Source organism: Neopsephotus bourkii, unplaced genomic scaffold, assembly GCF_033783945.1.
Source record: "Neopsephotus bourkii isolate Nb327-2 ecotype Australia unplaced genomic scaffold, CSIRO-AGI_Nbou_v1 NB_1768, whole genome shotgun sequence".
In the NCBI taxonomy this organism is placed as follows: Eukaryota; Metazoa; Chordata; class Aves; order Psittaciformes; family Psittacidae; genus Neopsephotus; species Neopsephotus bourkii.
The window spans coordinates 8,948,796-8,972,806 of NW_026902242.1; the positions used below are offsets into that span (position 1 = coordinate 8,948,796).

Here is a 24,011-nt window from a genome sequence, read left to right on the forward strand (position 1 = left end):
CATTTCAGAAGCAAAGATAAGGACATTTCAAGCTGTCTTGTAGTAGGTAAAAACTGTAATACTGCAGTGTCCCTAAAACTTTCCCTTTAAAATTCTTGCTAGTTTTATAGGCAGAATAATTTGCACAAACTCAGACAAGTTAATTTTACTGAGACACTGAAGAAATCAAAAGTTCAATATAATTCTTACAGATAAATAAAATATAAATCTCACAACACAGACACTGTAATTATTCTACCTACAGAAGAGATTCTTTTACCTGACCATTTTTTCTGACCATAATATTGTCACTGTGTCTGTCACCAATCCCCAGTACGTAAGTAGCTACACAGTAGCCAGCACAGGACAGGGTAAATTCTTCAATGGCTCGATCCAAGTCATCTCTAAAACCACAAAGACAACCAACATTAGTGCACAAGACTGGTAATTTGCATCATGCCTGGACCTCAAAAAGGATTTTTGCTTGTTTAAACCAAGTGTCCATTAGGAGGAGGTAAACCTAGACTTACTTGAGAAAAAACATTGTAAAAAGTAGCTAGCAAGAACAGGAGAAATGCAAATATGAAAGGCAACAACACTAAGACTTGTAACCCATGTAGTTTCCTTGGGTTGGTTTGTTTTGCCAAATCTAGTATAACTTACTCAACAACATGCAGTCAAAATGGTGCCATATTTAAGCTGGGTTGCTGTTGGAATCCCAAGAGCACCATGGATTAGAGTCAGAATTTTACACACTAGAAAAATAAGTATTAAAAAACTTGCCAGAAGCACCACATATTCCTTGACATTGAAATAGGAACGTGAAGGAATTTTGTGGCTTAAACTATAAATGAGAAAATAGCTGTAGAAGTTACCCTAAATTGTATTCCTTCAGCCAGTTCAAGAGAGCATCTTTGTTGAAGGCAGCGGCAGCAGCAACGTTGCTGCTATTTAACTGAATGTCAGCAATGGTTTCTGAACTAGACACAGCCTCAATAAGGCCTGAGTGATCTCCAGTTGCTAAACAGCCATAAGGCAATATCCTGAAAGGAAACACAGATTCACGTTAAAAACAGAAACAGCAAGCACATTTCTTTAGTGTATCAACATACACTGCAGGCTGAATACTCAGGCTAACTTAAACACTAAACCCTCAAAAGTTAACACATAGACATTGCTTTCAAAGTTAAAATAGCAGCAATACATTTAAAATATTATTTTTCCCTTTATATATATATATATATAAAGAAATTATAAATAACCCTTATTTTCCCCTTTTTCTAGACAACACAGTTGTACTTTTATAGGAGAAACAATAGAGGGAGCCCTTCGTTTTCATTTATTATTTTCCTGGCTAAGCAGTTATGTTCATTCTAGACAAAATCATTTGTGTAAATGGAAAAGAGCATCTATTTTCTCCCCATTCTTCCCAGTTTAACATAAAATGCTAGAAATCCATTTAAATATAAACATAAAATAATGTTTTCCAACTCTTACTTATTTCAAGCATAAAAACCCAGTGAAAACTAGGAATGCACCTTTTAACCTGCCTGGGGTGCAAGAATATTCCTGTGCATTCATACACCATGTGTTGTAAACGTATCTACAACAATATCATTGCATTAAGACACACTTAAAGGGAGATGTGTCTAAACAGTTAAGTGTAGTTTTTCCCAAAACATTTCCTCACTCCAGGTGCTTAAAATGCTAAATGGAATGGGAACTTGGATGGGAGCTCCATGTCTGCAATGGGAAAGTAAAGCAACTCTTCAAAGGCATTGCATCCCAAATGGAGGTTTCAAGAGTATTACCTCTATTCTGGTTATGGATCCACGTAGAAAAGAATGGCTACCCATGCAAATCTAATTGCAGTACACAAGCTATAGACTAGTACTCACTAACTTACAAAGCTGTATGAAAAATTGCAGGACATTAAAATTTGTGTGGGATATATATGCATCCATACTTACATATAAATACACATACATATATATGTATATATATATACACACAAAAAGCACTGCTGGTGGAGTTTAATCATTATTCATGTATAAAGAAGATACTGATTGCTACAAAGCAGAACCACATCTTTTAGCTGACAGAGCCTATTATCCCAAGTCATAGAGGAAAAGTAAATAACATTCCAGATGAAAATAATTGGAACTTTTTGGCATAATGGCTATTAGATAGCTGAACAATTTTTCTGCCTAAGTAATAGCATGCAATTGAAGGGGCACAGGTAGGAATAACTATATAGCTGGGGGTTCTTCACTACTGGCAACAAAACAAACTTGAAAACTAGATTCAACAGAGGATTCAGAAGACACAACTTTGAAACAAAAATTAAAACCTAATAATAATAAAAAAAGAGAGTTCAGATTTGGAACTTTCTTCCTATTTCTATTCTAATCTATTTCCCAGTTAAAAACCCCAACAGTCTAGACCAAAGGGCTCTCACAATGAACAGAAGGGATCTGTAATTACCGAACACCAGCGTCCACGATACAAGGAAGCACTGCCCATCCTTATCACGACACGACAAATGTAAGCCAAATATTGCCAGGTTAAAGTGCACGCTGGCCTTCTTCCATGGCATTTCAACCCACCCTACTTGCAGCTTAACTGGGCACATGTCCAACAACTTCCCCTTCAAAAGCAAGCAATGATGAAAGCCTTCAGCCCCTTGAGGACTGTGTGCTTACAACTGGAGGAAAAAACATCCTTGTCAGAGAGACAGTTTGACAGGAGTCAAGTTAGGGACAAATCCTCTGGGCTCTTTCCATCTCATCCTGGTCTTTCTGACTTCAACATCTGTCAGCAGGATATGCTCCCTGCTTTTTAATGCCGGTAAAGAGCACAGGCAGATCAACACAGCAATCTTGAGCAGGACAGAAAATGTTCATCATTCTATTTAATACTGTTCTTTATTTCCAGAGTTGAATTCTCCAAAGCAGTATATTTCCAAATCCTTCACCAAGTTCTGGTAATTTATTAACACATTCTCTGTAACTTCAAGGCCAATGATTCAAAAATAATGTCATTTTTGCATTTGTAACAAAAGCATTTTTCAATATGTTTATGAGCTCTGATTTCATTCATGTACAGTCACTTAACATCAGACTTGACAGACGTTAAGGGAGGTAAAGATGAAAACTCATTATAGGCATTGAATTCAATAAGCTGTGAAATGAAAAAGTAGTCTGGAGAACTTGCTCTTACCTGTCCATAAAGTAACCAAGTACTAAATACCTTGACAATCTCTGACAACAAAGGTCACTCAGTGTAGATCAGACTCCTCAAACTTTAGATTTTCTTTTGTTCTGTTACTTTGCCAAGTTTTTCCTTAACACAGTTTCAATGCTGTCACATAGGTAAAGCTGCAGATACGCTTTTTGATGCAAGGATTACTCTTCCAAGAGGTGCAACACTGCAGACCCCACAGACAGATGTTATGCTCCTCTGCTGTGACAGGTACTTGTAGTATTTAAACATTCCTCATAGAAACAAGTATCAGAGAATGACAATCTACTGAGTATATCTGTACACGTGACTTCAGACACAGAGTTTTTAACTTGAAGAGTTGTAACTTTTCATGGGTTTGAACCTCTGAAAGTCTTATCTTGTCACTCTGCAGATGTAGCCTCAATAACTGCCCATACTTAACAAGAAACAACCTTGTTGTTGTTTCAACAAGGTTGCTGATATTTAACTGAATGCCAGCAATGGTTTCTGAACTAGACACAGCCTCAATAAGGCCTGAGTGATCTCCAGTTGCTAAACAGCCATAAGGCAATATCCTTCGGATTAGTCAACTAAAGACATAAGCTACAGAAAGGAAGTGTGGAAGTCGGGCTGTACACACTAATGTCAATTCTTTCCTGCTCAATTTTCAGGTAATATTTTATGTTAGAAATTAATAGGTATGGGGATTAATTAAAGAATATGCTTTTTTGGTTTTCTCATTTCTCTCTGGTACTTGACTGACAGACATCTAAGGTAAACTGACCCGGAGCCACACTTCTCTAAATGACAGCGCAGTGCTCCTCTGGGCTGACGGTCATGGCTGCCTACTGGCTGGATCTGTATGAAAAGCAGATGCAATTGCCATGAGAAGCTTTATTCAGTTGTGCACTGCACAGTCCATCCAGTGACAGCTCTGGATGAAGGACCTACTGGAGTACACTGCTGCATCCTCCTGCATATTTCCCTGATACAAAACTTGGTCTTGTTCTGCTCTGTAGTCAGAATGCGCATATGGGACTGAGACAACGAAACACATCCTATGTGGAATAGGCCAGTTCACCCATGAGACAAATCACTTAACAGTTAAACAAACAAACAAACAAACATACACTTCTCCTTCTTCAGCTTTGGAGATCTCAAAACCAATATATATTTGGTGTTCCTCTCCAGAGCTGAGAAACCCCACTGGGAATATCATGCTTGCTTTAGGCACAGACTAGGCTAAGATTTCATTTTAAATTACTACTGAGTAACTGACTGTGGATTGCAGTGCAATTATAAGGAATCCGATCCTATCCCAAACTCCTCAATGGCAGCATATTGGTTGCCATTTGATCCATGCCTTGTAGCAGCAGTGTTATTTGCTTGTGGCAAGATATTACTGATTGGCAGAGAGAGGCAGACACCAAGTGCTTCTGCTCTTATGCTGGTGAAAGGAGAAGCCCTGTATCATACTTGCATAAGATACCAGACTTTCTGTAGTGGAAAACAGTTGAAAAGTGCAAAATCCATTATGCATCCACAAAGGCAAAAGGGAAGCAACAACTTCAGGGAAACTATAGCCTCAAAGGATGATACAGGGCAAGAAGAAAATAATCCAGTCCTTATATGGATACATAAGGTATTTTTCAGGAAAGCACTTATTTACCTGATACCATGCCTCTTAACCAAGAAGCCAGCAAGTCCCAGTTCATGAACATGGCTACAGAACCACTGCTGTTAACCCACAGATTTTGGAGTTACCTCTTTCCAAGAGGCACACAGACTGTAAACATGGACATCACAGTGTCCTACCCTCTTAGCTGCGTCCTCATGCTCCAGGCATTCAGAGTGCTGTTTTGTCCAATTCTGTTTTCAATTCAGGCCATTTCAGAGCCTTCCCTTGGCAGCTGCCTGGTTAATCTCTCTTAGACAGATATCAAACTGTAGCCCTGCCTCAGTCCTAGAATTTTATGTTCTAATCATAACTACGAGAGGATGAATGGAAGGAAGATGCTCCCAGTTAAGTAAATAAATGGAAGAGGCCAATTATAGAACTTCAGTTCTCACTAGGAACTTCCCCTTGCTACTTTTTTTTTCTTCTGAGAGTTTTAAGAAAAATCTTGGACATCAGAGACCGTTTGTGGTTTTCCTTTGTTGAGTTTAGGAAAATGCCTTAGTCAGGAAAAGCATATTTCATGACTCCTGATCGCTATTCCTGTTTGCTACGCACAGTGTGTGGCCCTGGCTGCAACCACAAACTAAGCTTCTGGAAGGCAGCAACCAAAGAATGCCTCATCTGGGATTCCAAAGCTGCCAGAGATTGTCTTTGCTGCTAAACGCTGGATCAGTCTCCTTACAGTCTATTTATAATGACATAAATTGCCTAAAGTTTCCTCAAATCAGTGTTCAACTTAACACATGCTCAACCACCTCATCACAAACAAACACTTCCAGAAACTATTGTTCACATTCCTCCCTCATCCCATACTCCACTCAAAGGAATTTCCATAAGCAGCGTAAGTAACAAGTTTATAGTTTTACTTGTCTGTGCAAGCTGATGTTTTGTGCCTTATGAAACTCCCACTATTATGCTTGAAGCACAGAAATTTTAAATGAGCTCAAACAATTTAAATGGAATATTTCAAGTAATATTTAAATAAGTACTTCTAGTTTTATAAACAACACTTAAAAATTAAACACAAAGGATTATAGCTCTTTCACAGGCATACAAAATTGAATTTATGGCCTCAAAATGGTTTATAATAATCTAATACCCAGTATCTTCTTCAGAACTACTTCTCTGAAAAGAAATTAAGAACTTGAAAATTATTTTGGCTAAAAGTGGTGCATAGATTTGGCTGGAAAAGTATCCCCCAAAATAACCAACATGCCTTCCCTCCCCCCAGAAAAACCACAAAAGGCCCACGAATTGATACTTCTCTCCCGGGACCCCCATCTTCATGAAGCCTGTATGTAATTAATATAAGATGGACATTCTTATGTAATGTTAAATTTGGTAGGAAACAGACTGCAAGTATAAAATTTATTTGGACATGTGTGGCCCTGGCAGCACAAACCATACATGTCCTTAAGGAAACAGTCCCAGAGAAATGAGAAAATGTTAAAAACCTGTATTTGCATTCCACAATTCTGGTAAATCTCAACCAGACAGTGAAATTCTATTATAATGAATCTCAAGCCTCCTAATCCCCCATCCCCAAACTACCAGTACTTAAAGCTGACTAATTTCTAGAGAGGGTTTTGCCTATTAGGTCTACCCATTAGAGAATTGTGATGGTGTATTCCAGGTGCAGTCCTCAGCTGCTAACTTCTGGCCAGTAAATCTGTGTTCTGTGTTTGTACCTCACTTGCATAAGTGTCTTAGAATTTAAGAGTTGCATATGCCTGGAAAATCAGTGATGACTAACCATTAAGTTTGTTACATGAGGAGTTTATGAAACACCTCTGTTTGTAAAGGTCACAAACACAGGCAAACAAACAAAAGACACAAAAGCTGCTTGCTGGATGCTTAACTCAGGAATTATTTCTGACCTCAAACAATGCTTTTTATCTAGATGATTTTCAAACAATGAAAACACTAAACTATATAAGGGAACAATGGAATTTATAATCAGTGTGGCAACTTAGATAAATGGCAAGAGATGTGGCACACCAGGAAAAGGATTCTGATTGATAATAAACAAAAATCCCAAAGTTTCACTTCACTTCTTCCATTATTCCTTTTCATGAATAAGTTTTTCTGTACTGTGGGCCATCTAAGAAATTAAATGCCAAAAAGGAGCCATCTAATTAGTTACGGTAACTGCTTCCCACAGGCTGTTCACCCTGCGATGACAAGTGAAACCTCTGGACAGCCTTGTGGATGCATAGAAAGGGAACAGGAGGGAAGATATTTAGAAAACGTGAGAACTTTACTGCTAAAAGCAGACTTTCCATCCAAATAAACCAGCCCTCGAGAGATCCTTACCGAAGATCCAGACCAGCTTCTTTCCAAAGTATGTCCATCAAACGCAATATCTGGAGCGTCAACATGTCCTGCCGCAGATCTGTAATGAGAGACTGAAATTGCTATTTCAATCTCTCAATGTGCTGTAGACAAACTTCCTTATGTTTATAAAGCCTTCAGAAAAAGCAATCTCAAAATACTCATCAACACTAAAGGTGAAGTTGGGATTAACCATAATTATATTACCATCACTGATCATGTGTATACTTTGAAACCCAGTCAGAAGATGATGCTTCATTATGTTAGAGTAAACCATATTTGTTTTACAGCAATACAGAGCAACAAGCTTAAGTGCAAGTGTGGGAATGAAGATAGAAAGGAAAAGTGTAAAGTTTTTAGCACTGCTTACCATCGCCATTTTTAAAGATGATCCCTACAAGATCTCCTCCAAACATCTTGTTGTTGTACACTATCCACAGAGGCTTCATTTTAGAATCCATGTATCTACATTTCTCAACACTAGAAAAAAATACAACGAAAGTTTTAGTCCAATAAGAGTAATTCAACTGAAAATGTCCAAACATTGTGCAAACACAACAGAACACACAGACTTCCAGTCTGACACCACTGAAATGTTACCTCTGCTTTCATTCTGCTACTACGCCATGAGCGCTACCAAGTTACGAACATATTGTTATAGATGGAATGTATTAGATACCGTGATTGACATACATATATCTAATGCTTTAATTAAACACCGTCATTTTCAGAGAAAATAGTTTTCTTTATATCCTTTCTCATCAACTTCTAAACTATATATTTAAGTGCTGTTAAAAGTTTTAACGGTTTTTGTGCTTATTGTTATAAACAGAAGCTAGGAATGCTGTCTAACTCACTTTTAGGCTTATATTTAATTCTATTTAGCTATGGTAATGCATTAACTAAGAGACTATTAAGTTTTAAGGTGGACCACAAAAACCTTTAAACTTAACTGATAACTTAACCTTAGGCAGACTCCCAACTGCAGGTCTTCTCTCACTAGACAAGAAGCTCCTTATGACAGCATATCTGCCGAAGTTACAGCACATACACGTTTCTGCTTTACTGTTCCCACAAAAAAGCTACAGTGGAAATTATTCCCTCATTCTTAACTTACTGTAGTTCTGACAGTATAACAGAAGGATTCAGAGGAGACTGGAGGTCAGAAAGTGCTTCCCTGTAAGCATTTTGTTTCAAACACGTCTGCATTGCATCTTTTCCTTTTGCTTTGCTTTGCTTCATGGCATTCAGCTTTATTAAACTATTCAAAGTCTTCATTTTATTAAGGGCTTCCACCTGAAAGATATTTTATCTTTAAAAGGCATTGCTCTGATTTTACACATAATACAATGCAAAATCCCATTTCAAAACAAAAGGTAGTATTTAAACAATTCTACACATTTTTCAAAATGAAAATAATAGATGGCTATTAAGGCAGCCTTTCCCAAGCAACTCCTGCCCCATAAATTCCATTTTCTTAAGTAACAAAGACATTGATGTGTGAAAGCTCCCAAGCTTTGAGTCACCTTTTAAAGCATGACTTGACATTTCCAAAAAGATGAATGAGGTATTGTAGTGTATATATACAGAAAGTCCTTCTCCAAGATACAAGTTTTGCCCACTAATTTAGCAAAGCCCTTAACACAGGTGCCTCTATCCATACTGAAGTTGACAGAAATATCAAGTGCTTCACACTTTTAAAAATCAAACATTACCTGTGGTGAGCTATGGATGCAGACATTTCACTGCACACATCCTGTTAGTTGCATACAACATGTCATGGCCCTGTGACCACTTGCAGACAATTTTCACGTGCATAACTACACATCCTAACCTGTACAGAGCAGAGTCTTAAATGTTTGCTCATTAAAATCCTGCTGAAGGTAGACATAAGGCAAGCGCTCTAATGAATTAAGGCGTTCCAAATCATAGTGTCTCATATAAGCCATACTGTTACCTTAAACACATGTAAAAAGGCAAGGCAATTTCTTGCAATCATGCAGGTGGGATTTAACCCTTTTTTCTACCCTTCTGTTTTGGAAAGTTTTCTACTGGTACATAATTTCTAAGAAAACAAGTCAACTAATGATGCGAATGTACATAACGCTAAGAGAGAAAAGCCCTTCAATAACAAACCTCGACAGCACATACAACGAATACAAGTCGTGCATTGCATCTACATCTAAGCAATTTGTTAGACATATATAAAATAGTTGTTAGAACAATCAGCTGTATTTGCACTAGCCACAGTTAACATGCTCACTAATACACATTTTCTAGAAAACAGCATCAATTTAATAATTACAAAAGTTGATTTCTATACAAGGAAGCTTCAGTCTAACTTACAAGATGCTGAGTCAAAACTTACCACTTCTACAGACAGAATGACCTCTGTCAGGCAGGATGCTGTGGAAATTGTATGCAGTTTGATTATAAAGCTGAGGCAGTGGAGACCTGCCAGGTCAGCCATCTGTCAAAACCAAAAGCACTCTGCTTTTCCACTATTCTAGGAGCTGTACAAACATCAGTGACAAGGGAACAAAATGGAACCTGTGCTGTACAAACAGGAACTTTTTGAAGTATTTCTACTTTGAATTTCTTCCGTGTTTGCACAGTTGGGAATTTTTTTGCCCCTTCTTTGATTGTACTGACATTGGTTTCCTGTGAAGTGCACAAAAACTTTAGTGACCTTAGGTCTATTGCTCCAAGCATTTCATCACCTAATCTTTGTATGATTTTGACAATACTAGCAAGCACACATGCCTAAGAGATGGTCTGTCAATGTCCTGTGAACTGCAGTAATAAAGAGCACAACACCACATTCCTGTTCCATATGCCTCTCAAAGCATAGTTTCAACATAGACGGTATCAAAACGGTTAGAAACAGCACTCATCGGACAAGTACCTACTGAGTGAGTCTCTCTGGCCCAATACAGCAAATACATTCATTCCAGAGATTGTTTTCAAAATATTCTATTATCATAATATAAATTCATTGCTAAAACTGGATTAGAGACTTCAAAAGTGATTTGTGAGTCTCTCTTAATGATCTGCTGATACACTTGTACTTAAAAGAAAACCTCAAACATTTACTAGGCTATTTAACAGCAAACATCTCTATTTTTTGTTCATTTTCTGTAAATGGCATATTTTTAGGTCGTGTCCTGAACCATACTATATTATCACTGAAACGGGTATTTGGTTTGCTTCAACACCTCTATTTCCAAGGAATACTACATTATACTACAACTTCATGGGGTTTTGCATCAGCTTTTAACAAAAGCCAAAGCTGCAGGAAGCAGTTCAGGAGTCATCTAGCCAAAGTTTAGATGGAAAATTAATAGTTTCTAATGAACAAGCTACCCTTACTGGGGTAAAAAGGTCACAAGTCTCCAATGCACAGAAACCCTTCTTCAGTTAATAACCCAGATAGCCTTCTGCTCTCTCCAGAATACAAGCAGGCTGCTCAAAGTACCCCACACAACTTGGCACGCTATAAAGCCAGCTCCCTACCTCCGAGGCCCCACAGCACTAGCTGCTTTCTGTACCAGGAAGGACACTCCATCATCCATCTGGTTTCTCTTTCATTCCTCTGTCTCACCCATGCTTCCTTCTCCTCCCTGCTCCCCAAGAAATGGATTTTGCTAAGGAAACCAATATGCCCCACAGAAGCAATGGGATAATTGTCTCATTTACAAGCTAGGATAACTCAAGGTTCAAAGAAGGTAAGTCTATACCTGTTTAGCAAGTACTTTCATATGAGCAACGCTTCCTCGGCAGTAAGCTTCAAGTATCAAACCAAACTGTACTGAAACGGCAGGTATGTGGACCTCTGACCTATAAGAGGAAAAGCTGCTCATCACACCACAGCACTTACAGATTGGCATTCTTCAAGACATTATGATAATGAAAAACACCCATATAAGGAAACAAAAAATAGCAACAAAGAAATAAACAGCAAAACACCTCATGGTCATGCAGAGAAAACAAAAAGTCAGATTTCTAAAGAAATAACAGAACATTTATGTGCTGAAGACTATGAGGACTGGCTAGTTTCAGTGCATGTCACTTGGTGCCAGGTACAGAACTGCTCTGGAGACAGTAATGTATCAGGTAGTGACTGAATATTTGTTTTCAGGAACCCCTTTTATTCAAGACAGTAGTACTTATAAGTCATAGAAGGTGAAACTGACAACCAGGGCTGACGCTAAACTACATGTTCTCAAATCTTTCTAACTGAAAACCCCAAATTTGCCTCACGGGGAACACTCTGAAATAAGCCACTGAACCTTATACCAGGGCCAATTATCCTTAAAACATTTTCATGTAGTACTTCTTCTTTTCATTTAGAAATATTAAGTAAATTGTACTTGGAAGTCAGAATCTACCTATGGTCCATTCCGCAAGGTGGCTCCCTTTCAGGGAACCAGTCACCAAAAGTAGCACCTACACAGAGAACTGCTTTTATTTTGTTAAGACTCTCAAGGTAATACAAATTTTGCTCAACTGAGAGGTATAAATATTGTACTTCTACTGCAACACGCAGCCAAAACAAACACTAAGGTTATATACAAACCTAACTTATCAGAGTTACAGCTGAATGCAGTTGGGAATACTTTCATCAAACAGCAGATTACAAATCACTGTAATATATTCTCAGTCATAGGCATGCTCTGATCTATAAATGCCAAAGGTAAAGAAACATAAAGAAGACTTGTAGGGGACTACAGTAACAGCTCAGTTAGAAAAAATCCTCAAGCAATCACATTTGAAAGTCCAGTCAGGCTCCACAGTTTAAGAAGAATGTAAGGGAAAAAATCCTACCTTAGATGCCAAAACAACATCTGTCCTATCCTCCTATTAGCGAGTGCTCTCTCTAAGAGAAATCTGGAGAGTGCACAATCAAGAAAAGGTTCATATTTCAGGACTTGCACAAGTTGAAGGAGATACTGAGAGAGCTCTTCATCACTAGAATGAGGTACATAAAAGCAGTTAGTAACAGAGTAACTAGATTAATGATATTGCAGAAACTGAGATGCATAGGACAAATACAACAGTTTTGTTTCAATAGCAACAGTCTCCCAGTTTTTCAATCACATGGAGAGGGACAATAATATGCAAGTTAGAGCAACTGCTAGACTGATGAATTCATCAGTAAGTTATACCTCCAACAGTGTCTTATGGCTTTGAAAACTGGAAGCGAAAACCTGGTGTTCTGTCACAGGCTTTTAGAAGACCAAGATCTAAGCCTCAGTGCTAGGTTAAGTACCTGGGAAATTCACTATTTCAGACTGGACACTGGCTGCCTTTGAGCACTCAAACCTCAGACTGAGAAGCTAGAAAGAGGAACCCAGCAGTTACCTACAGTGGGCATGGACAAGAACTGATAATAATTACATATACCTATCAAAGTCACTCAGCTTACAAAGAAGGGGGAGCAGAGCACTGATGCTACTGAAAGCAATTCAGTTATTGTGTCTGTAAAAGTTACTACTTGTGAGCTAATAGGTGTTAATTTATTAAGATACACCTACAAAATGATCCACTGAGCCACTGTTTGGCTTTTGTCTGTTGGTTTTATTCTGGTTGTGTTAGTTTTTTTTATTCTTACCAACAACATAAAGGTTAAGGAAAAAATACATACATCATCTCTGAGAAACCAAACAGTGCCCAAATTACTCCTACAAGTGCATATTTAAGTATTTAGCCACTTAAACATAGCTTTATAAGGCCTCTGTGCTAATTAACTACTTCAAGTAATATTCTGACATTATAAAAATATTTCCAATAATTTTCTATTAAATCTTGTATTTTCCTCCCCCCCAAAAACCTCTCAGACTTGACAGTTGCATTACTCTAGTACAAATGTGAACGTTACTTTTTGCATTTGAGCATCTTTTCAAAAAGGCCTGCAGAATTCAAGTTCTCTACCTAAGAAGGAAGAAGAGTCAAAATCCTTCTGCCCATTGCTTGAAGACTGCGGAGATTGAAACGCTGAATTTTCATTCACTTCATCTTAGCCTGAAAAACTTCAGTAACTTGAAAAGGTTTTCAATTATGATGTGTTTTATTTAAGCTCATGTATTATTTTATTTCTGCTAATAGGATCACCTTTAGGTTACCGTTTTTACCAGCTGCCTTCATTAGACTTTTTAATGATGTTGAAAATTGATTTCTGACACCGGCTGAACATGATTTTGCTTCAGAGCCAGAACTTAGGAATTCTCAAAGTAACTCCAGATGTAACAATTCAGTATGATTTAGGATAGGCCAGCAGCTAAATTGCTCGCTTGCATTCTAAAGAAGTCAAAATACTCTTGGGTTTTACTTACCCAGAAAGTCTAGCCTTGACCATTAAAAGAATTAATCATTAAACTATTCACCACAGACAATTCAGAATTCAAGGACAGGAAATAGGAAGTAATGCTGCAAATGCTACTGTTATACAGATTTGCCCTGCATTACCATAAACAGCAAAATTGTATGTGGTAAAGAACTGCACATAGCAAAGGCTACAGTGAAGAACAAAAAACATCAGTAATTCTCTGTTTTATTATACACTACAGCTTACATTTGTATGACATGATACAGTGAATCTCTGACAGGATCTGAGGTAGCTGGGTGGCAGTTTTTATAGTATTAGAACACTGTAATATTTTCTCCCTTTGTTCTTAGAAAGATCTCACACTATCTTGCTCTCCTTTTGTCCAAGGAAGGGTTGGTTGAAGACACGACCCCCCTGGGACAAAGGCACACTGCTGTTCTCTCAGCAACATGGAATATAATAATCACTGAATACACAATGTCAGAACATGGCTTTCTTTGGCTGCCAATGTGCTTATCTGGAAACTAGCCTGCTTTATTTGGCCATCTATTCATGGCAGGCAGTGTGCTTAAATCTTACTTTTTGGTTGTTTTTTTTTTCTATAAACAAACAGAATGAAGTTTTTCACTTCAGATGTCCATGCATGCCGAAGTAATAAAATATACTCACCTCATTTGTTTTAAACAACCCACTGCATATTCTCTGACGTACTGGTCTGGGTAATTGAAATCCAACAATTCTAATGCTTCTCTGGGCAGCAGTTTGGGCCATATCTGAAGGAGAGCCTGAAGCTGTTTTAAAAAGAAGATTCTTAGGTTACAGGTAAAGTAAGTATTGAAGAACACAGGTGGGGATAAGTGCCCAAAAAACATTCCCACTAACAGAAGGAGGTTATAGACTGATCAGGGGAGAGGAAATAATTCTGGGAAAATAGGCCCACTTCTGATTATGTTTCTTATCCTTTCAAATGATCCAGATTATGTTTTTGGCACCAGGTGTCATTTATACTTAGTCTGAAATATCCGTTTCTTCATACATAAGACACAATGACAGTAAATAATGATAAGGTAACCCCAAATATGTATGTATTAGAAAGAGTCTCAATAATATTTAGCTAATGTTGATAATGTTTTGTAAATGTTCTCATAAATATATAAATATTTTGGTAATGGTAAAAGTTTTCTATTTAAGAAAAATAGGGTTTTTGTTGAGAGACCTATACCAAAACTATTTATCCACCTTAACTGCTGGAGCCTTTTCTCACAGGCACTATGGATAGTAACGAGCATTAGTTGCAAAATGGATGATTCGGGTTAGATATTAAAAAAAATCCCAAAATCGAAGACAATGATGTGCTGGAAAAAAAATACAGAAAACACTAGTGTATTATTCTGGACTACCAAGAACAACATCTAGAGGTCTCAAAAATCAACTGGTTTTATCACATTTCAATGATATGTATATAGTGGTGTGGCTGGAGCAGTAGTACATTATTGCTCAAATATGCAAGCCAGAATGCATAAATGCAGTGCATTAACAGAACAAGGTTTTTCTTCTCTGTAGGAACGATCCATAACTCATGATAAAAATACCCCTTCCTACAAATTAGATAATACAGGTACTTCATATTTAAACAGCAACTTAAAAATATGAATGCTTAGGAAGTTCTTATTTTCCTCCTGATTTAGTAATTCTTTTTACACCAATAGTGAAAAATCTCCATTTCTGCTATATGACATAGTTCAACCAGTGCTTCCAGTTCAAGTATGACAAACACATGTGTACATCATAGCCTCAGCCTGCATGTAACAGGTAAGTTCATAACACTGTTTAAACACCTGTGGGACAGATGCTGAAAGGGTCCATCTGTGCAGTTTTGTGTAATTCAGAAGGCAAGAAATGGGCATATGCCATTCCCACTGCAAAGCCAGTGGCCATGCTACAATTCCCAGAAGCAGGAGAAAGAATCAAACTGCTTTCATGGGCAAATACTGGTATGAACATATGTAAGATCACATGAACTAAAATTAAAGGTATTTTTAAATACAGATGTCATAATTCCACAGAAATACACAAGCAAATATCTATTCAATCCATAGTAAGGTTCAACAACGTCATGCAAAACTACAGCCACCAACATTTACATGTCATGGATACTTAGAGGGAATTCTGAAAGAAATACTAACACTGAGCAGACATTTAATACAATAAAGCAGATGTTGGAAATGCAAGCAGCAGCTCTGCTTGCAGACACACAGCAAGAAACTTCAAAACAAATGTGCTGGAATTTCTAGACAGCCTACTTAAAATGAGGTGCAGAACCAACAAAAACATAGAAACGTTTTGTTAATCGTGACTGATCATGAGTGAGAACCTGAAGTACAGTCTGAAAAGACAAGAGAAAGACATGCTGCATACATCAGTTACTTCATTTTGAAAGTCATGGCCTACAGCATGTACATTAACTATGAAGTTCATTTGAAGTTACAGACCTTCTCGCTTTGACTGCTGCAATGATTTCAGAGGTTATTACAATGGGAAAATGTTAAGTGATATGAGCTTAGAAGAAGCATGATCTAAACAAGTTATGAAACAGGCAAGGAAATTCCCCAAATATCCACTGCTCTGGTCACCTTCTGCCTTGGAATTAAGAGGGAAATGCATTCCAACTAGCTTCACATCCCAGGCACATCACAGACTTCTCAAAAGTGCAGGTGAATGGGTACCAGTGATAACACAGCTCATTTGTAAAGACATTTGACAGTTCAAAATATATGGTTCATGCTCTTAAAATTTCTTTGCAGTATCAACCATGTTAAAATGCTGCACAGAGGAAATACTGTGCACTCCTCTCACATGGTTTGCAACTCCTGACAAGCTGTGAGGAAATGAGGAACATGAATTCTCAACAACAATCTGAAGGCTTAGAGAAAACTCAAATTTAGCCTTGGAGTGCCAGTATTTCTGTATTTCTATACAGAAATTAGAAATAATTCTGTATTTCTATACAGAAATAACTACTTTTTCTTTCCTAAAAGACAAGTCTACTATAAGAGACAATGCAGTTAAGCACGTGGGTATTTTTATGGCAGTTATTTCAAGTACTTGTGAAAATTAGTTGTAATTTTTCTAGTTCATATTAATGATGGTGTCACTTGACTGAAAGTCAAAACAAGCAATGGTTTTGTTTGTTTTTAATAATGGCTAAGCCCTGCTTTGAAAATAAATAGTGAGTTCTGCTACTAACAGGTTCTTCCATCCTCCTGCTATGCTGAGCAAGGAGGTTATGGAAACAAGAAGGACAAACACCTTCAGAATCCTTCAGTGCAACTACTCCACTGAACTATTACAATACAGTAACAGCTAGGATGCTATCTGTATGGTAAATAACACAAGAAAGCTGCTTTAATCAACTGTATGTAACTCTATGGGAGCACTGAAGTAACAGATGTAAGACAGTCTACAATCAAATGCTCCATTTGTTGAAAACCTTACTCCTTTTGAGCTGCATTAACAGAAACTGGACTATAGCTACACTGTTCATTTTTCCTATAAACAGCTGGTATTTGGCTGGGTTTTGGCTTGATTTTGGGTTTTTCTGGGTTTTGTTGCTTGGTTGGCTTTGATATTTTGAACTTTTTGCCTTATGTGTCAAGACTTTTACTGAAATACTTACAGCGTTTAAAAACCTCCTAGTGCCACAGCATGTGTGCTGTAGCTGCACTAATACTGCAGTATACAGCTAGTACTATACTGACTTAATATCAAAGCAAATATCAATACTACATTCTTTCCACAAGCCAGATGACTATGTGTTTTCAGCCATTTGTTTAAATAAAATGCTTTATACTTATTAATATCCCCAAATTTAAAGGATTTTGAACTGTCATCTAACACACATACTCCAAATAACTCTGCAGAACTCTGCTTCCAAAGGCCATATTTCAAAGCAAGCAATCAGAATGCCTTTTCCTTCACATATTTTAACGAGTAAGCAAATACCTGCTTTTATTCCTACAGGTTATATTTCCAGATAACTTCTAATAATTAACAATAAATTCAGAAGCATATAATGGACGTACTAAGGAACAAAGCGCTGTTGCACATGAGAACACAAGGAATGTGTGGGTGCTGTATTTTGTTAGTGTTATATTCATGGCACAGACATTGAACTAGGATGAAACTCCATGTAATTTTAGAAGTTCACAAAACATACACCTAGCTGGTAGGAAGGAAATAATAAAACAGCAACTAAGCTGGAGGCAAAGTAAGATTCTGATGGACTGGATAATTACAAAAATCACATGATGAATAGATGGAAGGCAAGTTTTCATGGGGTGTTTTCCTTTTCTTCCAATTACACCTAGCTTGAAAAGGATGAAAGACAGAATAGTAAGCTGCAACAAAAATTTATGCTACCTATAACAATACTAGGGCAAATGCTTTTTTTTAGGATAAGCAGATGAACAGTGAGCACTGCACATGTGAACACTGGCCAGACATTTGCCGTTTTGCCCAGCCTCCTCTTTACACACCCAGACTAAAATGTTTGAATACGAATCCATGAAACTGTTATTTTGTTGCTTTTAAGTAAGTTTATCAATCTGGAATTGTCTCATTATAAGTTCATATAATTTTTCCTATATCAAGGTTCCACTTATTCCCAAGAAGTGTCACAAGAGTTGTATTCCATTTGGGTAATTACAGAAAGAGGCAGCTCTAGCAACTTCTTTAGAGCAGAGTGAAATAACCTTGTGCATCTATAAAGCAAAGAAATGGCACAGTTTCACTGAAAATGTAGTCTTGTGTCACAGCACCAGTCTTAAAGTCCATAATTACTCAGAATTACCTGAAAGAGACTCTATTTGGTCAAACAATCAACATGATGAAAAGAGAGTACTTTATTTTGTGCCACTAGTGGGTACTGTACCTCTGAAGAATCATGTCTTCCTCTGAGAGGTTTAATTACACAGTCCAAGGTGGGGAATTTTGGAATATTTGAGCAGGTTAAATTTTTAGAACCTTTATTACAGATTTTGATTTTAACTCCATCCGTGCAGATACTCAGCACTCAGATGGACACAGTCCTGCTCTAGCCAACTGTGCCCGAGCTCAGGGGCTAGACTACATCATCTCAAAAGGTCCTTTCCAACCCAAATGATTCTGTTAAATTCCTTGCACTTAAGATCAAAGTTGAGCACAAGACTTTAAAATTAGCCTGTATAAATTCATTGCTGTGCTTTCCTCATCATTTAGAGAACCTCTGAAATGCATTCTGGGTTTCTTTTTGCTTTATTTTAGCGATTAAGTTCTTGTTTATGTGTCCATGCCACAGAAGGTATACAATGAACTTGGGTTTATACAATAGTACCATTTCAAAATGCCTGTATGTGGGAAAGAAGCCCTATTTATTCATTATTTGACTCCAGGATTTCTCCCCAGCATCACTGCCTTTTCTCTTACCTGAGCAACATCTTCAAGTTTGTTCCATTTTAAAGAGAGCAGCAGTTTTGGCAATGATTGTGGAAAATTTTCACGACAGTCATATCGCAAAGTCCAAATAAGGTCCATTTCATTTTCACAGAGTTGAGATAAAGGATCTCTTTCCATTATTTCCTTTAGCACAACATAAAACTTCTTACCACCTCGACCCTAGAAAATGAGAAACATATAAAATAAATAATGTTTTGATGTATTCGCTAGGATTTTTGTAGTTTAGCTCAAATACTAGAAATCCTACACCAGGAAGAACATCAGCTAAAACTCGTGAAATACAGGGGAATGACTATGCCTATCTTTCAGATTTCTTTAAGCTATAAAGAACTGTAACTGGTAGGTTCAAAATTCAGTGTACAGAAATTTTTAGAGAAGTAACTCAACTTTAAAGTTAATTGACACTAGATGGCAATATTTCTATTTCCCTACTCTAACATGGAGAACTTTCATTTAGGATGCATGTACTTTCTCTCGTTTCTCAAGTGAGCAAATTTAAGAGATGTATGTATAAATCTGTCTTTTCCTGACATTAGTACTGATTCTGTAAATCTGTCTGTATAATGAGTCTTCACACTGGCTCAGCTAATACCTTCTGTCCCCAGCCATGCCTCTATGCAAACTGCAAGGGCAGAAATTAAAGCAGTAATATCAGCAGCAATAGCATTCCATAAATTAATGGGAGACAAAAGAAACTGCTGCTTCTGAGTGAGGAAGTAGTATTTGAAGGGAAAAATTAGTTTTAACACATACTTTGAAAAACAATATGGGAAGCTTAAAATACCAAAGGCAGCTTCATCTTCACAAAGCTGAAGAAGTTTCTACATAATTTTAAGACGTAGGCCAAAGGTCTTTACATTAATGGAAAATAAAACAAAGGAAAGTTCAGAAGAAACGGTAGCAGAAACAAATGGCTCTCATCAAATAACATTTTGCACGGGTATCCCACCTGACAAAAAAACCACATCTGCTGAACACAGAACTTAAGTTTAGCTCCTTTAGAAATGATAAATGCCTGAGCCTTGCATTGTGCTAAATTGCTTTAAGTATTTTCATGTAAAAATACCACCTAAGTATAAATTCTTTAGCAGTGAACAGAAAAATGTAGTTGAAAAGCAATGCTTGTTTGGTAAAACTAAGTACATAGTCTGTTTCTGTATCAAAACAAACAGTTTTGACAATGAGACGATTCTTGTATCTAGAAATACTGAATCTTTTCATTTGAAAGTTGCAATCCTCTCAAGCTGGCATGCTGCTGTTGAGGATTTCCAAGTATTTGCCACTAAGTTATTTGCAGCAGCAATAACTTTTCACTTTTCTTGAGTGCTTTAGGCACTTGGCATTGCAACTGACATGTATGTTACTTAACTACTTGATTCTTATATAAAATACAGTTGTGCATTCCAACTGTGCTTTAACCATTTTTAATTGCAATCTTCAGTATTTGGTCAAAACACCTTCAGATGCAGGTGATCTTTTTCCTCAAGGTAGAACGACCCAATTCCTCAAAAAAAGGATATAAACACCTTATTTAGGAAACAGCACCTTCCAGTTCAACGAGCATTTTTAAAAGAGCTTATTTTGAAACATCGTAACTGACAACACTGAGCAATTTTCCAGCAATATTTTATTCCACCTAGGAATGTTTTCCAGATTCAGACAGAATGTAAATCACAGCTGTGTGCCAAATCCATAGAGTATGTAAAGCAAGTGTGCTTCCTGTCAGAAAACAGCCAAGTCCAAGATAATATTGAAAAAAGGGGATATATACCTGAAGGTTAAGGCAGTTCAAAGTGAATTACGGAATAAAACAGAGCCAGCAGAACTGTCATCGTTTGAGCAGCTGATGTATTTCTAAATTAATGTAGAAGATAAAAACCAAAAAGCCCCAGAAAAGTAGTTTTTAACTAGTCTTTAGCAGGTGCTTACCGCCATTGCAGCATTGTCACTGCTCCTTGCAATCTCAGCTGCCTTTTCAAGTATCTGCAAAGACATGTTTTTAAATACATTAGATTTAAAACCAAATCTGACTGCACTGGGAAAATAAATACTACAGAAATGAAGCAAATATTATAGAAATGAAGGAATATTTCACAGAAACACACGGAATCGTTAGGGTTGGAAGGGACCTCTGGAGATCATCCAGTCCAACACCCTGCCAAGGCAGGAGCACCCAGAGCAGGAATGCATCCAGGTGAATGTCTCCAGAGAGGGAGACTCCACAACCCCCCACGGCAGCCTGTTCAGTGCTCTGCCACCCTCAGTGTAAAAACCACAATGCCTTAATGCTGTCTTTGACCCTTGCCTCCTTGTGCTTTTTAGAGTTATGTGATTTGCAAATGAACTTTGAAAGTTTCTACAAGTCTAAGCTTCGTTCAACTGAACTACCAGCCCAATGCATTGCTCCTGCACTAGACAACAGTTTTCTTCTCTATTATCTTTTGCTTACTTAGCCCTAAACAGCTGTTCAGTGCAAGTGGATTGATAGTAAAATCAAAAAGAATAATCCATTTTTGCACATTATGCTTCTTAAAATAAAGATCTGCCATCTGATTCTCTGTTTTCTTGGCAGAAACAAGCAACAAGATGGATAAAATTAGAAGCAGCCACACACCAAGGAAGTCTCATGTAGACAATTCTGAAAATCAGATTCTCAGCTGATGCAACTCAAGCAACTACAGTGTTACTCCTGATTCAACAGGACCTTCACCAAAAGAATTTGTCAGACTGGGTATTGTATTTCTCTTTTGCAGTATTTAAAGTATATTTCAGTAAAAATTTCAGTATACCTGCAGAAATCGAATGCATTATCAAAGAGTTTAGGGCTCTGATTTTCCCGCTGATACCACGAAACAGTTTCTTAACTCTAGGGAACAGCAAGTAGCAAAATGTACTAGGAAAAAAACCAAAACATTTCCTCAAAGTTGAATGCTTCCAATCTTATTACCAGCTCTATAACAGTATTCTGGGCTACTTCTCTATCTGATACTTACGATTTCTCAGGATCAAGAAGGGGGTAAAAGCCACAAAATAACTAAACCCAGACGCCAAACCAAAGTTACAAGGGATCAGAGAATCGTAGAATGGTTTGGGTTGGAAAGGACCTTAAGATCATCTGGTCCCAATCCCCCTGCCATGGGCAGGGATGCCTTACCCTAGACCATGTCACCCAAGGCTCTGTCCAACCTGGCCTCAAACACTGCCAGGAATGGAGCATTTAGGACTCCTTTGGGCAACCTGTTCCAGTGAAGACCATCAGACACTACCTTAACATCAATATATCTGCTAACAAAGCTTTTGTCTGTATTCACCCCAGTATTTTAACACTGAAACTTGGCATCGCAGGTACAAATAAAAGGAAGAGAGCTAGAACAACCATGCAATTATTTAAGAAATACACTTTTACATAACATGTCTGTAATATGCACATAAAACCAATTTTTTTTCCTGTAGAAATTCAATATATATATACTGCAATGAGCAAAAACTTACAGCTTTACAAATGAACCAATAGCCAAACAAACTAAAGTAAGTCCAGTATGAAGAGTCAACTGGTCAACTGTAATTAAGAATGCGATAGTATTGTTCTAGCTCTTAATACATTTCCCACACTGTTTTAATACAAGAACAAGTACTGTGCCAACAAGGAGGAAAAAACACAAACAAAAAACCCCAAGCAAATATCAAACCAAGAACCCTACTTTATTATTTAATTTCATTTTGATGAACTTCAAACCCAAAATGTCCCTTTGAGCAAGCAATTTTCTCTAAGTGGTTACTAACTCTCCCCAAAACAAAATTCAGACTAACGTATGTATGAGTTGAACCATTTTCATAATGCAACATTAGCTGTCTGTTTTAACACTTCCTTTATTACTTGTCTGGTCTTAGCTTTACTTTCTGGTTTGTGAACAGCTTGCTATCTAGCATCCACACTACAGACACTACCACATGTATTCCAAACATATACTTACTTTCTATACATTCTTAGCCATAGCTGTAGAAAACTGAAAGGCAACTTCACTGAATTTAGTTGAAGAGCACAGACCTTAAGAAATCCCTTTTTGTACAATATTAAGAGCTTGCTTAAAAGCGTTTAGCTCATAGACGAACAAGTGTCCCAAAAAGTGGAAAAAATATGTTTATAGAAAGAAATAACAGATCTTTAAAATCACAGACAAGTACAGTTTGAAGGTTTCCAGAATGACTAGGTACAGTGTATTTTTTAAAGTATAGGTCTTCAAAATGCTATATAAAAAGCCCGAAGCCAGAGCACTGGCATTCTCACACAGGGCAAGTTTAACACACTTTAGTATGCTAACTAAAAGGCAGGAAGTGGGAATTGAGTGAAAAAGGCAGTGCTGAAAAGAAAGAAATAGCTACTTACACAGAAGCATGACTGCTCTCTATGTCATACCTTACCTTATCAAAGGGAGGGTAATTAATAGGCTGTTTTGAATATTCTTGAAATCTAATGTGCAAAGCTGTTGCATTTTCAGTGTAAGGGTTAGTCTGGACAGTTCCCATTGGGTTCAACATTTCTTCAAGTTCATCTGAAACATCAGACAGAACAATTAATATTATAGGCCAGGCATGCAATCAAATTATAAAATCTGAGAGGCAAAAGACACAGTAAGCAATTGCTTACTGTATACAATGGACAGAAGCATGTTTTCCTGCATAACACTTTCGAATACAATGCACTGTATTTCCAGCATAAATGCCCCATATCTCCTATATTCACAAATGTTGGATTATCACCCAAGGAAAAACTGATTTTCTCTTTGCATTGCAAAGTAACTGTACCAGTTAAGGGAAGGTGACATATCCTTATACCTTACTAAATCCCAGTAAGATCTGCAGCTTCTGTAAATCAGTATCAAACTGAAAATCTGTATCAAACAGAATGAAAAGAAAATATGGAATTTTAAGGCAGATTTCTTTCAGCACTACAGCCAAGTTGATACAGGTTTTCTCAGGATG

General features: G+C 37.3%; 1 protein-coding gene across 2 annotated transcripts in view; it reads right to left on the minus strand.

Annotated features, from left to right (window-relative positions):
• Nucleotides 1-24,011, minus strand: part of PIK3CB (phosphatidylinositol-4,5-bisphosphate 3-kinase catalytic subunit beta) — a 100,864-nt gene that overhangs the window by 4,140 nt on the left and 72,713 nt on the right. For both annotated transcript variants that reach the window (XM_061378884.1, XM_061378885.1), the window contains 11 exons: nt 23,451-23,581; nt 20,958-21,011; nt 18,999-19,187; nt 14,205-14,326; nt 12,035-12,178; nt 10,948-11,047; nt 8,328-8,506; nt 7,581-7,690; nt 7,193-7,271; nt 855-1,022; nt 260-383 (listed from right to left, as the gene is read on the minus strand). In XM_061378884.1, the coding sequence (XP_061234868.1) occupies nt 260-383; nt 855-1,022; nt 7,193-7,271; nt 7,581-7,690; nt 8,328-8,506; nt 10,948-11,047; nt 12,035-12,178; nt 14,205-14,326; nt 18,999-19,187; nt 20,958-21,011; nt 23,451-23,581 (1,400 nt within the window). The remainder of the gene's footprint in view (nt 1-259; nt 384-854; nt 1,023-7,192; nt 7,272-7,580; nt 7,691-8,327; nt 8,507-10,947; nt 11,048-12,034; nt 12,179-14,204; nt 14,327-18,998; nt 19,188-20,957; nt 21,012-23,450; nt 23,582-24,011) is intronic.